At 33.6% G+C, this 14,661-nt stretch overlaps 1 protein-coding gene across 1 annotated transcript in view; it reads left to right on the forward strand.

Moving 5' to 3' along the window:
* The window catches only part of Wdpcp (WD repeat containing planar cell polarity effector), a 374,171-nt gene that overhangs the window by 310,210 nt on the left and 49,300 nt on the right, over positions 1-14,661 (forward strand). The window contains 1 exon segment of the mRNA XM_047522166.1: positions 6,220-6,382. Coding sequence (XP_047378122.1) covers positions 6,220-6,382 — 163 coding nt within the window.

Raw genomic sequence — 14,661 nt, forward strand, 5'->3', positions numbered from 1 at the left:
CAAGACTTGAACTGACATTTCTCCAAAGAAGATATACAAAAGACCAAGAAGCATATAAAACGATCAACATCACTAATCATTAGAGAAATGCAAATCCAAACCACTGTGATATCTTAGAATCTTAGAATGATTACATTAAAAAATAATAATAAGTATTAGCAAGGTTGTGGGCAATTAGAAATTGTGCACTGTTGATGGGATTGTAAAATGATGCAAACCATGATTTTTAAAAAGTATGGTATTTCCTTGAACATTAAAAATAGAGCTACCATATGAGCTGCCAATCCCACTTCTAGGTATACATGCAAAACGACTGAAAACAGGGTCTTAAGGAGATAATGCACACTGATATTATAACAGCATCATTCACAATAACCAGGAATTCTGTAGAAGCAGCCCAGATGTTCACAGACAGATAAAATATGCTATATTATGCAATGAAATGTTAATAAGCCTTAAAAAGGAAAAAAATCCTGTCACATACTATTACATGGATAAATCTGGAGGACATTAGGTTTAGTGAAAAAAGCCAGTTACAAAAACACAAATACTGTGTGATACCACTTATCCAAGGTGTCTAAATTTTCCAAGTTCATATAAACAGAAAATAAAATGGTAATTATCAGGGGCTGTTTGGAGTAAATGAAGAATTTTTTAGCCTATGTAGTTTGTTTTGTAGATGTAAAAGTTCTAGAGACACATGCTGTATGTACAACAATGTGAATATACTTAACACTACTGAACTATACATTTAAAAGTAATTAAGATAGGAAAAATTATATGGAATTTTTGTCACAGTTTAACAATTTAAAAAATATACAGTCTGTGGTTCTAAGATTTTTTTATTGTTCTTTTTAACAAGGTTTGTTTCTCATAACAAATATATTTTTTCACAACTTATGTTTCAAGCAATTTTTTCTATTAATACATTTTAATTATACAGAATGGCCTTATTGTGGCACATTTGTACATGCAAATAACATACTTTGATCATACCTATCCCCCCATTACTCCTAGCCCCTCTCTTCTCTAATAGTTTCTCTGTTACTTTCATCTTTTTTTTAATCCCCCACTAGATTTCCACAGATGAGGAAAACATAATTCTGGGCTTCCTGAGTCTGGCTTATTTCTCTTAGCATGATCTCCAGTCATATCCATTTTCCTCCAGATGACAGGATTTCATTCTTCATTATGGTTGAATAATACTCCAGTTGTATGTGACGTGTGTGCGCGTGCGCGCACACACACACACATGTATATACCACAATTTCTTTATCCATTCACCCACTAGGCTTATTCCATTATGTGGCTATTGTGAGTTGTACCACAATAAACATGGGTATGCAGAGTGTAGATATCTCTGTAGTATGCTGACTTTAATTCCTTCCAGTATACACCTAGAAGTGGTATAGATGGATATATGGTGGTTCTATTTTTAGTTTTTAAAGGAACTTTCTCTCCCTTCTTCCTTTCCCCTTAGTTCCCTGCCTCTCCTCTCCTGATATCCCTTCAGTTTTTGAGTGATCACTTTTTTTCTCTCTGATTCTACATATAAGAGAAAACATTTGACCCTTGATTTTCTGAGTCTGGCTTATTTCACTTAGCATGATGTTCTCTAGCTCCATCCATTTATCAGAAAATGACATTATTTCCTTCTTTATGGTTGAGTAGAACTCTTTTATTCATTCATCAGATGACTGGAACCCATTGCCATTCTAACTGGGAGTGAGAGGGAATCTCAGTGTGGATTTAATTTGCATTTCTCTGATGGTTAAAGAAGTTGAACATTTTTTCAAATGTTGGCCATTTGTACTTCATTTGAGAAGTGCCTGTTCAGTTTATTTGCCCATTTATTGAGTGATTTTTTAATTAAATTTTTGAGTTCTTTATATATTCAGCATATTGGTCCATTTTCTCCCATTTTGTAAGCAATCTCTTCACTCTGTTAATTGTTTACTGTGCAGATATTTTTTAATTTGATGCGGTCCCATTTGTTGATTTTTGCTGTTATTTTTTAAGCTATTATAGCCCTATTCAGGAAGTCATCACATGTGCCTATGTCTTGAAGTATTTCCCTATTTTTTTTCTAGCATTTTCAAAGTTTTGGCTCTTACATTTAGGTCTCTGATTCATTTTGAATTGTTTTTTGTACAGGGTGAGAGAGCAGAATCTAGTTTCCATCTTCTACATAAGAATAACCAGTTTTCCCAGCACTTTGGTATTTTGGGACTGGCTTATTTTACTCAGCATGATAGTCTATACAGTTCCATCCATTTACCAGCAAATTCCATAATTTCACTCGTGTTTAAGGCTGAGTAATAGTCCATTGTGTATATTTATCACATTTTCTTTGTCCATTCTTCTGTTGATGGGCAACTAGGTTGGTTCCATAGCTTCGCTATTGTGAATTGAACTGCTATAAACATTGATGTGGCTGCATCACTTGTAGTATGCTGATTTTAAGTCCTTTGGGTATATGACAAGGAGTTTGGATAACTAGATCAAATGGTGGTTCCATTTTAAGTTTTCTAAGGAATCTTCATACTGCTTTCCAGAGTGGTTGCACCAATTTTCAGTCCCATCAGCAATGTATGCGTGAACCTTTCCCCCCATGTCCTTGCCAACATTTATTGTTACTTGTAATCTTGGTAATTGCCATTCTGACTGGGGTAAGATGGACTCTCAGTGTACTTCAGATCTGCATTTCTCTAATTGGTAGAGATGTTGAACACTTTTTCATTTATTTGTTGACCATTAGTATTTTTCTTCTGTGAAGTGCCTATTCAGTTCCTTAGTCTATTTATTGATTGGGTTGTGTGTGTGTGTGTGTAAGTTTTTTGAGTTCTTTGTATATCCTGGAGATTAACAATCTGAGGTGTTGATGGCAAAAATTTTCTCCATTCTGTAGGCTCTCTCTTCACATTGTTTTCTTTGCTGTGAAGAAGCTTTTTAGTTTGATACCATCTCATTTATTGATTCTTGATTTTGCTTCTTGTGCTTTAGGAGTCTTGTTAAGGAAGTTGGTTCCTAAGCTGACATGATAAAGATTTGGGCCTACTTCTACTAGGCACAGAGACTCTGGTCTAATGCCCAGGTCCTTGATCCATTTTGAGTTGAGTTTTATGCAGGGCTCTGAGATAAAGAGGTTTAGTTTCATTTACTACATATGTATATCCGGTTTTCCCAGCACCATTTGTTGAAGAGGCTATCTTTTCTCCAATGTATGTTTATGACACCTTTGTCTAGTATGAGATAACTGTACTTATGTGGGTTTGTCTTTGTGTCTTCTATTTTGTGTCATTGGCCTTCATGTCTGTTTTGGTGCCAATACCATGCCATTTTTGTTACTATAGTTCTGTATTGTAGTTTAAGGTCTGGAATTGTGATGCCTCCTGTGTCACTTTTCTCAATACAGATTGCTTTGGCAATTCTGGGCCTCTTATTTTTCCAAATGAATTTCATGACTGCCTTTCTTTTTTCTATGAAGAACATCATCAGAACCTTAATAGAAACTGTGTTCAACCTGTATATTGCTGTAGTCTGACCATTTTGATAATATTCTACCAAAGAACATGGGTGATCTTTCCAGATATCTTCTAAGGTCTTTTTCAATTTCTTTAGTGTTCTATAGTTTTTATTGTAGAGGTGTTTCATCTCTTGTTAGATTGATTCCCAAATATTTTTTGAGGTTACTCTGAATGGGATAGTTTTCCTGATTTCCCTTTCACTTGATTCATCATTGGTGTCTAGGAACACAACTGATGTTGTGTGTTAATGGGTGTTAATTTTATATCCTGCTACTTTGCTGAATTCATTTATGAATTCTAGATGCTTTCTGGTGGAGTTTTTTGGGTCTTCTAAATATAGAATCATGTCAAATAGGGCTAGTTCTTCTTTCCCTATTGGTATCCCTTTAATTTCTTTATTTTATCAATTGCTCTGGCTAGAGTTTCAAGGACTGTGTTAAATAGAAGTGGTGAAAATGGGCATCCCTGTCTTGTTCCAGTTTTTAGAGGGAATGCTTTCAGTTTTTCTCCATTAGAATGATGTTGGCTTTGGGTTTAGCATATATATAGCTTTTACAATGTTGAGATAAGTTCCTACTATCCCTAGTTTTGTTTTGTTTTGTTTTGTTTTCAGTGTTTTTAGCATGAATGGATGCTGAATTTTGTCAAATCCAGTACCATTTGTTAAAAAGGCTGTCTTCTCTCCAGTAGGCTGTCTTTGAAACCTTTGTTAAGAATCCGATGGTGGTAACTGTGCAAGTTTGTCTCTGCATTCTATATTCTGTCCTATTAGTGTACATGTCCATTTTTATGCTAGTACCATGTTGTTTTTGTACTATTATTCTGTACCGTGTTTTGAAATCAGATATTCTCAGGGTGCCTCCAGCATTGCTCTTTTTGCCTCGGGATTGTTATGGCTATTCAGGGTCTTTTTATGCCCCCATTTGAATTCTATGATTTTTTTTTCTAGTTCTCTGAAGACTATCATTGGTATTTTGATGCCATTAAAATGGTAATATTGCCATTTTAACAATAATAGTTCTGCTGATCCATGAATATGGAAGGTCTTTCCATCCTCTTCAATTTCCATCTTCAACATCTTATAATTTTCATTTTAGTGGTCTTTAACCTCCTTGGTTAAGTTTATTCCTAGGTATTTGTTTTTTCTGAAGCTATTGTGAATGGGATTTTCCTGATTTCTTTCTCAGTTCACTATTGTTGTTTAGAAAAGTTATTGATTTTTGTGTGTTAATTTTGTATCCTGCTACTTTTGCTGGATTTGTTTTCAGATCTAAAAGTCTTCCAGTGGAGTCTTGAGAGTCTTCTAAGTGCAGGATCATATCATTTGCAAATAGGGATAGTTTGACTTCTTCCTTTCCTATTCATATGCCTCTTCTTTCTCTTGTCTAGTTGTTATGGCTAAAATTGAATAGGAGTGGTAAGAGTAAACATTCTTTATCGTTCCTGATCTTAGAGGAAACATTTTTTTTTCCTCATTCAGCATGATGTTGGCTATGTTCTTTTGCACATAGCCTATATTATGTTGAGTAAGACCCTCCTATATACCTAGTTTCTTCAGGGCTTTTATCATGAAGGTATGTTGAGTTTGGTCAAAGGTTGTTTTCTATATATAGTGAGATGATCATGTGATTTTTTAATTCCTTGATTCTATATGTGGTATATTATGTTTATCGATTTGCTGATGTTGAGCCATTCTTGCATCCATGACATGAAACCAATTTGATCATGGTATATAATCTTTTTAATGTGCTGTTAAATTCAACTTACAAGTATTTTAATGAGGATTTTTGTGTCACTGTTCATCAAGGATATTAGCCTGTAACAGTCTTTTTTGTTGTGCCCTTATCTGGCATTGGTATCATGTGATACTGGCTTGTAGAATGTGTTTGGAAGCATTCTTTTGTTTCATGGAATACTTTGAGAAGCATTGCTTAAGTAGTTCTTAATGTCTGGTAAAATTCAGCAATGAATCCATCCAGTTTTGGGCCTTTCTTTTTTGAAAGACTTTTCATTACTGCTTTAATCTCATGACAGTCCAACAATTTTTTAAAAACATTCCCCCTCAAAGTTGCTAAATTTTCTCTATACATTTTTATACATGTGTTTGATGTGGGAATATACATCTCCTTATGTACTTTAAAATGCTAATTGAGGGCTAGATGTATGTGTAACTCAGTGGTAGAGTGCTTGCCTAACATGTGTTAAGGCCCTGGATTCCATCCCCAGTACCGCCAAAAATAAATAATGCTAACTGGAAGCAAATACTGGAAGTTATTTTCCTTTCCTTTTCAAATTGTATGCTCTATGTGAAAGAGTAAAATAATTCATTTCTTGTAATATTTCAAGAAAATAAAATCGTCTAGTAATTGGATAACAAAACAAAAAGAATATTTGATTACTTAAGGTCAAGCAAAAACACTATGAATAAGCAAGGTGCAAATGAATTTTTAAAAATCTGAACTTGAAAACATTCATCATTCTGTTATCAAACTCCTCTGGCTAAAGACAATGTAAGAAGGACAGAAGTCACAAAGGGACTTGAACTACAAGATTTTCATTGTGTGCCATATAATAAAAAATAAAGAAAAAAGTTTTATTGATATATGTTAAAGTCTTTCTGTAATCTTACTTATGATGGTATTAAGCAGAAATTATATTGTATTTTACTCACATATTAATTATTTTTTAACAGAATTCCTGGGGCCCTTGGACAGAAGGGATATGCTAAATGAAGCTTTTGTTGGCCTATCTTTAGCATCTCAAGGGGAAGACTCATTCCCAGATGATCTTCTTTCCTTTGGTTCAATCCAAAGGCATAGTATTCAACAAAAAATACGGAATGACTCTTCTAACAGGTAAGATATATTGAACTGAAAAGTTACTCCTTAAAAGGAAGTATTTAGTATTCTGTACTTTGAATATTCCCACAAGTGCAAACTAAGAGTTAAGCAAGAATATTTCAAAATGTCAAGGAAAAATATACATTTTTCTCATAGCTAAAATGTTGCATTAGTTAGGTCATGCAAGAGCAGGCATAATGGAGGCAGAAATGTAAAAAGATAGAATGAATATTATTCTAAGCCAAAATGAAATTATTATAGCATATTTTTTCTGTAGTTAAATTATAGGATTAAATTACCTTAAATGAATATGAATTTTAGAATATATAATTCAAATTATAATTTACATGATCTATTTTTATCTATAATATATGATCTATAATTATATGATCTAATTTATACTTTAATACAATCTATTTTCTGAACTCTAATAGATGAAAATTTAAACATCTAGCTTGTCACATGGGTTTTCTGAGAAGACAAATAGAATAAATGTGAGATTAAAAATACTATTGTTATTTACAGTGATAACTGTAGTGTTATTTATGATAATAGTAATGGTATTGTTTACAATGATAAGAACCTCAAGCAAAGGTGTGTAATTTTTTGGTGTGAAATTACAAATAGTAAATGCTTTAGGCTTTTCAGGCCATTTAGATTTTTTGGCAACTACTCAATCCTGCTATTGTAGTATAAAAGCAACCATAGACAACATATAAATAAATGAAAATTATTGGGTTACAATAACACTTAATTTACAAAAACACACAGAGGGCCAGATTTGGCCCCTGGTCTGTAGTTTATAGATGATCCTAGCTATATGTAATAAGTGAAAAGGGCAATATTTTAAATTCATGTATATTGATTATACACATGACCTTATAATACCCTTGAGAAAAATGTCTCAAACTACATAGATTAACAGTAAATAAAAAGGGGCAGAATTGCCAAGTATAACAGAGTTTATTTAGATGATGGTAAATCCTCTCCCCAAGAAACAATTATAAAACTGAACAAAACCCCCATTTTAGGGCTGTTGAAATCAAATGAAAGCAAACAATAAATTGAGAATCATTTATTTATAAACAAATCACTGAATTCTAGTAATAAAGTAGAAATTTGTGATGTTCTTGTTAGAGGTTGCTCCCATCCTCTTCCCTGACTTAAACTAGTTCTACCTGAGTAGAACTGGCTATGAAAACCAACAGTTTGACTTGATTTGGTGCTCAGTGTGGAAAAACCCTTGCCTAGCAGCACTATTAATAAAAGTAGCAAACTCATTTTCAGTAAAAGTGACAGACTTGAAAGAAAGAAACAGGAAAAGCCACTGTTCTGCTCTTCTAGTTAGATCAAATATTCAAATGACATGTGAAAAGTTTAACAGGTTGATGCTGGAAGTGACAGAACCAAAGAGGGGCTAATTAAGTTCTCCACAAGTTCCTTGTGGGTTGTATTACTATCATTTTTGGCTTTCTTTTGCCTAATAGGACACTTTAAGTTTTTTCCTTAATGCTGATTTCCTTCTTCACACCCAATTTCCAAAAAGATGCTCCTCCCTTTTTGCCTTAATATCATCCCCCATCCCCCAACCCCAGAATAAATAATAAAGATCTTGATTACAGAGAGAATAGGATTCAAGCCCCAAACCATAAAAAGAAGCAAAGAAAATTCCTTTTTAAATACAGATTTCTCAATGCAGATTTGGTAAATAATTATACACCAAATATCATAGAAACCATCTCTGTGAAGAAAAATCAAAAGAATATATAGATAAACATTAGTGGCAGAATACTATTTTATTTCAGAATAGATAAAGTAGGCAAAAATAAGGAGAAAATATAGCTGAACAATCAGTAATGTAGATATGGATTTTATCAAATTCTATACCCAGAAATACAATGTCTTCCCAAATGGAATATTACAAAAAATGATGTTAGGTGCCAAAAGATATCATTAAGTTTCATTAAATGTGATCAATGGGCCAGGCACGGTGATACACACTTATAAACCCAGCAATTTTGGAAGCTGGGGCAGGATTGCAAGTTTGAGATCAGCCTCAGCCACTTAGCAAGACCTTCAGCAACCAAGGAAGTCCTGTCTCTAAATAAAAATGAAAAGGACTGGGAGGTAACTCAGTATCAGAGCGTCCCTGGTCCAATGTCCAGTACCACCACCCCCACCAAAAAAAAAAAAAAAAAAGAAGAAGAAGATTGATGGTTTCTAATCACAGTGTACTTTCAGTCGAATTTGGGGAGAGGGAGGTACTTGGGATGAAACCCTGGGGTGCTTCATCACCGAGCTACATTTCCAACTCTTTTTATTTCTTGTTTTGAGATAGGATCTTGCAGAGTTGCTGAGGGTCTCACTGATTTACTGAGACTGGCTTTGAACTTGCAAGCCTCCTGTCTCAGCCTCCTGAATTACTGGTATTACAGGTGTGCACCACTGTGCCTGGCTACCAATAGGAATTTTAAACAAGAATCAAAATGCCCTTCATTCCAGAAATTTTAAAAATTTCTATGAAACAACTGAGGTAAAAGAGAATATACAACATGAAATTTCTAAAAGTAATATTTAAAATAATGAGTGATCAGAATAAAACTGACAGTACTAAACATTTTTTTAAGAAGCCAACACCACTTCCATTGGAACTTTATTTTTAAAAATTAGAGCTTTATACTTACACATTGTAGTTAGGTTCATCCTGACAAACTCATATCTACATGGAAATCAACAGTGCTAAATATTTTTATCAGAATATAAATGAAAGAATAAATGAACTGTACCTTAAAAGCCTTAAAAATCATGAAACCAAATCAAAATAAATCACAAGGAAAGAATTAATAAAGATAGAATAGAGCAGGGACTGGCAAACTTTTCCTAAATGACTAGTGTAAATATTTTAAGCTTGTGGACCATATGTTTTATGCAGCAACCACTCAATTCTTCTGCACCATCAAGGCAGCCAAGGACAATACATAAATGAACAGATGTGGCTGTAGTCCAATAAAACTTTATTTACAAAAACAAGCAAGCAGCCTGTTGGCCAGAGTTTACTAACACATTAGGTAGACGACAAAAACAAACAAACAAACAAAAAAACTATAGACCTAATTATCAAATAGATGTTTTTGGAAAAAAAATCAATATCTTGATAGAAAATACAAATACTGAAATGCAGAAAAAGAAATTGCAGAGGGAGGAAAAATTAAACATTTAAACCACAGATTTTTTAAAAATCATGAGACTAGTTTTAAGATTTCTTTGCAAATAAAATAATGTCCTAGGTAAATACATATTTCCCAAAGTGGCTACTATTCAAATTAAAAATCTGAAGCACACCAATTTCCATAAAGGAAATCAACAAAGTTATTTACGAATTACCCTGTGAAAAAGCTGCTGGCCCAGATGATTTGATAGAATTCTGCCAAACCTTCAAAGATCAGGTGTTCCCAATATTCCACAAATTATACCAAAGGATTGAAAATAAAGAGCTTTCTATAGTACAGAAAAACTAAAAAATACCATTCATGAATACCAATGTTAAATAGTAACAAAATCTTAACACTTGAATCTATCCTGGGAATACAAAGTTAGTTCATTTTATCAAATCCATTAATGTCATACATCATACTAATAGATCTAAAATGAATAAAATCCATATGATTATAGATGTTTAAAACATTTTTGACAGAATTCATCTATTCCTGATGAAAATACTCAAGAAAATAGAACTAGAGGATACTTTCTTAACATAAGAAAAAATACATAACAGTCTTGTCAGTATCTATCTCCCTTAATGGAACTTCAGTGGGAGCATTTCCACTAAGATTAGAAAGAGAGCATGAATACTCATTGTTTCCACTACTTTTCAATGCTGTACTGGAGGTATTAGCCAGTACAACTTGATAAATCAACTAAAGCAAGGGTTGGCAAATTATGCCCCATGGGCCAAATTAAACCTGCTGCCTTTTCTGTAAATAAAGTTTACTGAAATATAGCCATGCTCATTTGATTGTTGTCTATGGTTTAATATAGTCAGATCATATGGGCTGCAAAGCCAAATATATTTCTTAACTAGCACTTTGTAAAAGAAATTTGCTACTTTCTGAACTTAGTTTTATTTTCTTATTATCTCTTATGCCTCTATCTTGAAGCCAGGCATAGTGCCTGTAATTCCTGCAACTCAGGAAGCTGAGGCAGGAGGATTGCCAGTTTGAGGTCAGTCCCAGCAACTTAGTGATATCTTGTCTCAAGAAATAAAAGGATTGGGGATAGAACTTAATGGTAAAATGCTTAGTACCAAACAAACAACAACAACAAATATAACCCTATCTCCATTTTACAATAAGACAATGATAAAATCAATGACAATAATAATCAATGATAAAACTAATTCAGATATTTTAAAAGTTTAGTAAGGTGGATAATATAAAATTGACATAGAACAATCAATAACCTCTACAAACACAAGCAATAACCAGTTACGGGACAAAGTGTTAATGAAAAACCAAATCCCTATTTACAATCTTAATGATGGAAATTGAATACTTAGGATTAAACATAGCAAATTAGCAAAATTTATATGCAGGAATCTTTAAAACACTCAGACATAAAAATAGCCTCAAAAAAGTAGAATTCTTGGATCACTCAACATTATTAAGATGTCAGTTCTCCCTATATTAATTTATGTTTAATGTAATACCAATAAAATACATGTTTTTATGGAGTTAGACAAGTTTATATTAAAGTTCTTACATAAAAACCAGCATATAAAAATATACAAGGGAAATACTAAAAAGAGAAACCACCGGGAGGGACTAATCCCAATAGATGTTAAAACCCATACAAAGTCTTAAAACTGTCACATTTGTAATTTTATTATGTGATTATTAGATTAATATCTGCTTTCTCATTAATCTGTAAACTCTGTGAAGGTAGGAACACCACGACTGTCTTAGGCAAATTTCTCCAAGCCACATCATGATGCCTGTGATGGTTGACATAGTTAACGCCAATAGGTAGGCAATATATTGGGGTACCAGGCCCACTGTTCTCTTGGAGTTCTCAGTTGTATTGAGAACAGAAATGATATAGATAAAAATATGCAAAATTATGTGAATAAGTCTTTTGGTTAATGGTTAATATTAGGAAAAATATAAATATTTGGTAATCGTGGAAATCTGCACTGGAAGGTAGTATTTGAGACCAGAAGGACAAGGAGTCATTTATGTGAAGATGTGGTAAGGTGACAGAGTACTCCATGGGAAGTAAACTGTACGTACAAAGACCTAAGGGTGGAAACGAGTTTGAGAGGTTCAAGTAACAGAGCTAATACAGTTATACTGTAAAGGGGGTAGGGGTTGGAGGAGGTTTAATTATGTAGAACTTTAGTAGGCCATGAAATTAGGTCTTCATTCTAATTGTAGAGAGAAGCCATTTATAGGGATTGTAGCGTATGGTAGGCAGAACAGCCTTCCAAAGATGTCCATGTCCTAATCTCTAGATGTGAACATGTTAAATTACATGGCAAACAGAGAAGTAAGGCAGCAGATAGAATTTAGACTGTTAATTACATCACTTCAAAATAGGGAATATTAACCTGGATTCTCCAGATAGGACTAATATAATCCTTAAATGTAGATAAAAGAATCCGGGTCAGAGGGATTCAGTGTGAAAAGGACTCAACTCACCACTGCTGGTTTTGAAAATGGAGGAAGTAGACCATGAGCCAAAGAATACGGGTGATCTCTAGAAGTCTGAAAAATGTATAAAGTAGACAATGAATATACAAAATAATTAGGAGTTTCCAAATTAAAGCAGTTACAACACCTAAGGGTTTAAATGAGGTTTTGTAATACCACTATGTGAATTGACTAAACTTTATGCTTTTATACATTATTTTTAATGTCATTAATAATAATATTCAAATGTTTAGCTTTTATCTTTTCAACCTGGCTGACTGAGACTTTATTTGTTATATGTCATTAATATCATTATTCAAATGACTGGTTTCTAATATTTTTGACTGGGTAACTAAAGTAATGTTATACAACTCAAAGCATTGTTTAGAAAAAAAATCATACAGGATGAGAAGAGCAGTGTATAAATAAAATAAATGATCCTAGGACTAAACTAAAATAATAACCTTTGGGCTTGAATTGTTATATTTCCAATAAATCAACTTCCCTAGTTGCCTCAGTTTTCTCATTTATATATTCAAGGTCTAAAATTCTTTATTATAAAGCAAATAAAGATTATATTTGCAGCAAATTTATATACTTTGATATTCACTGTCATAAATTCTTTATAGTACTGATTAGTTTGCTGTTTATTGTATCTGAGTTCATACCTAAGAAACTCCAAATGAAATACTGTCCTGTTAGAAGTTGTTAAATTTTAACTTGATTTTCTTGATTCACATCTAAGCAATTTTCCTTTCAGTTGAAAAAAAGAGAAAAAATATCCACATATTCAGAATCTGATATGTGCCTGTAAACAATATAACTGATGAAAATTTTCAGTGTTTACAAAACAAAGAAATTGTCAACAGAATGCCTGGCAATAGACTTACCAGAAAAAAAATTACAGCCTATAATTCATGAAGATTGGCTCAAAACAAATTGTCCCTGCCAACAGAAAATCTGACAATTATTCTGTTGTCTCATTTGGCTCAGCCTAAGTTGACCTTGTTTATTCATCTCAGTCTTTTAATTCTTGTTAACTTGGCATGAGAGGAGAACATATGGCATATGTCTAGGAAGTCCATTTCTGCATCTTAAACTGAAATAAATGTAGAATATACTGAGCATTTCCCATGTGTTGAGCTCTTAAGGTAGCTTTAATATGTATTAGGTAGAACCAGTTCAGATTAGGCCCACCAGGTGTTTTATGTTACCTGCCTGTAAACTAGAAATTCCGTACAGACACATTTTTCTAAGTCTTAGTATGTGACTAAAACCCACCAATTTTAAACATATTTCTAAAGAAGATAGTTTTAAGCTCTTTTAGAACATGAAAATGAAAATGTTATCAGCAATTTGACAACCTAAAGATATTTACAGGTTTTCACGGAATCTAAGGCTATGTTTAAGAAAGCTAATGGAGATAATGTGAGATAGATAATACAAGTTGAAGAACAAAAAGACTGTTTCCATTTTCTCTATCTTAATCTAGTATAGTTTTTAAAAATTTCTTTTTCCGACCTACTGAGGCTTACTGTGAAAGAAAAATTACATTTTATTATGGCTTTATGTCTCAAACATCGTGAGGAAGTAAACTTATTTATAGATTCATAGCTCTTTAATGGAATTGTAGTTCTCTAGTACCAGAGCTAGAAAAACATAAACCTTACAAAATTCAGAGTCCCAAAGTGTATGCATTTTAAGGAATAGTGTTTGGGCATGGAATGTATGATTTTGCAAACTAAGTCAAATGAAAAAACATGAAAGTATAATTTCATATATAAAGCTTTATTCCTATCTTTTGAAACTCTTAAATCTTTATTAGTGGACTTTATGTGGCATTACTATTTGCATAATATTTGTCTTCTTCAAAGCTCATATCATTCACACTTCATAAATTGTGGATCAAAGATAAAATTTCAGCTATAGGAAGTTCTTACTAACGAAATACTTATTATGAGACCCTGATGTTATGAGTTTACATGGAGCAACAAAAGTCTTTATAACATGAATTATTTAAGAATGAGGGTCTGGGGTTGTGGAAGAGCACTTGCCTAGCTTGTGTGAGGCACTGGGTTCGATTCTCAGAACCACATATAAATAAATGAATAAAATAAAGGTATAGGAGCTGGGAAGATGGCAGACTAGAGGGAGGCTTCATTCCTTGTCGCTCTGTAATTCAGGTTTCAAGCAGAGGATATGTCTCTCAGTGAGGCTGTTCTTGCTGCTTATTGATCCCCTGCTGTTTACCCCATTTGTCCACTGTGATCACCTGCAGTCTGCCAGCATATCAACTACTTTTTTGAGTACAGATTGCTCACTGGCACCTATCATCTGACATTTGCCTGCCTCTTGCCTGCCTTTCACCTACCCATCACCCATTGCCCAAGGTCCACCTGCTGATCATCCACAATAGCCAGTAGACCAACTGTAGATGGCCAGTGGATCACCAACTGCCTGCTGTTGCCTGGAAATCCACTGTCACAGTACCTGTAGGCTTGGTTACATGTGGTGGCTGCCATTTTGAGACAACAGCCAGGACCTGTAGGATCCCTAACCAGACTGACTGAGCCCCATCTCCAGGATGCCTCAGCACGACTGACCACACCC

This window comes from Sciurus carolinensis, chromosome 13 (genome assembly GCF_902686445.1).
Source record: "Sciurus carolinensis chromosome 13, mSciCar1.2, whole genome shotgun sequence".
NCBI lineage: Eukaryota > Metazoa > Chordata > Mammalia > Rodentia > Sciuridae > Sciurus > Sciurus carolinensis.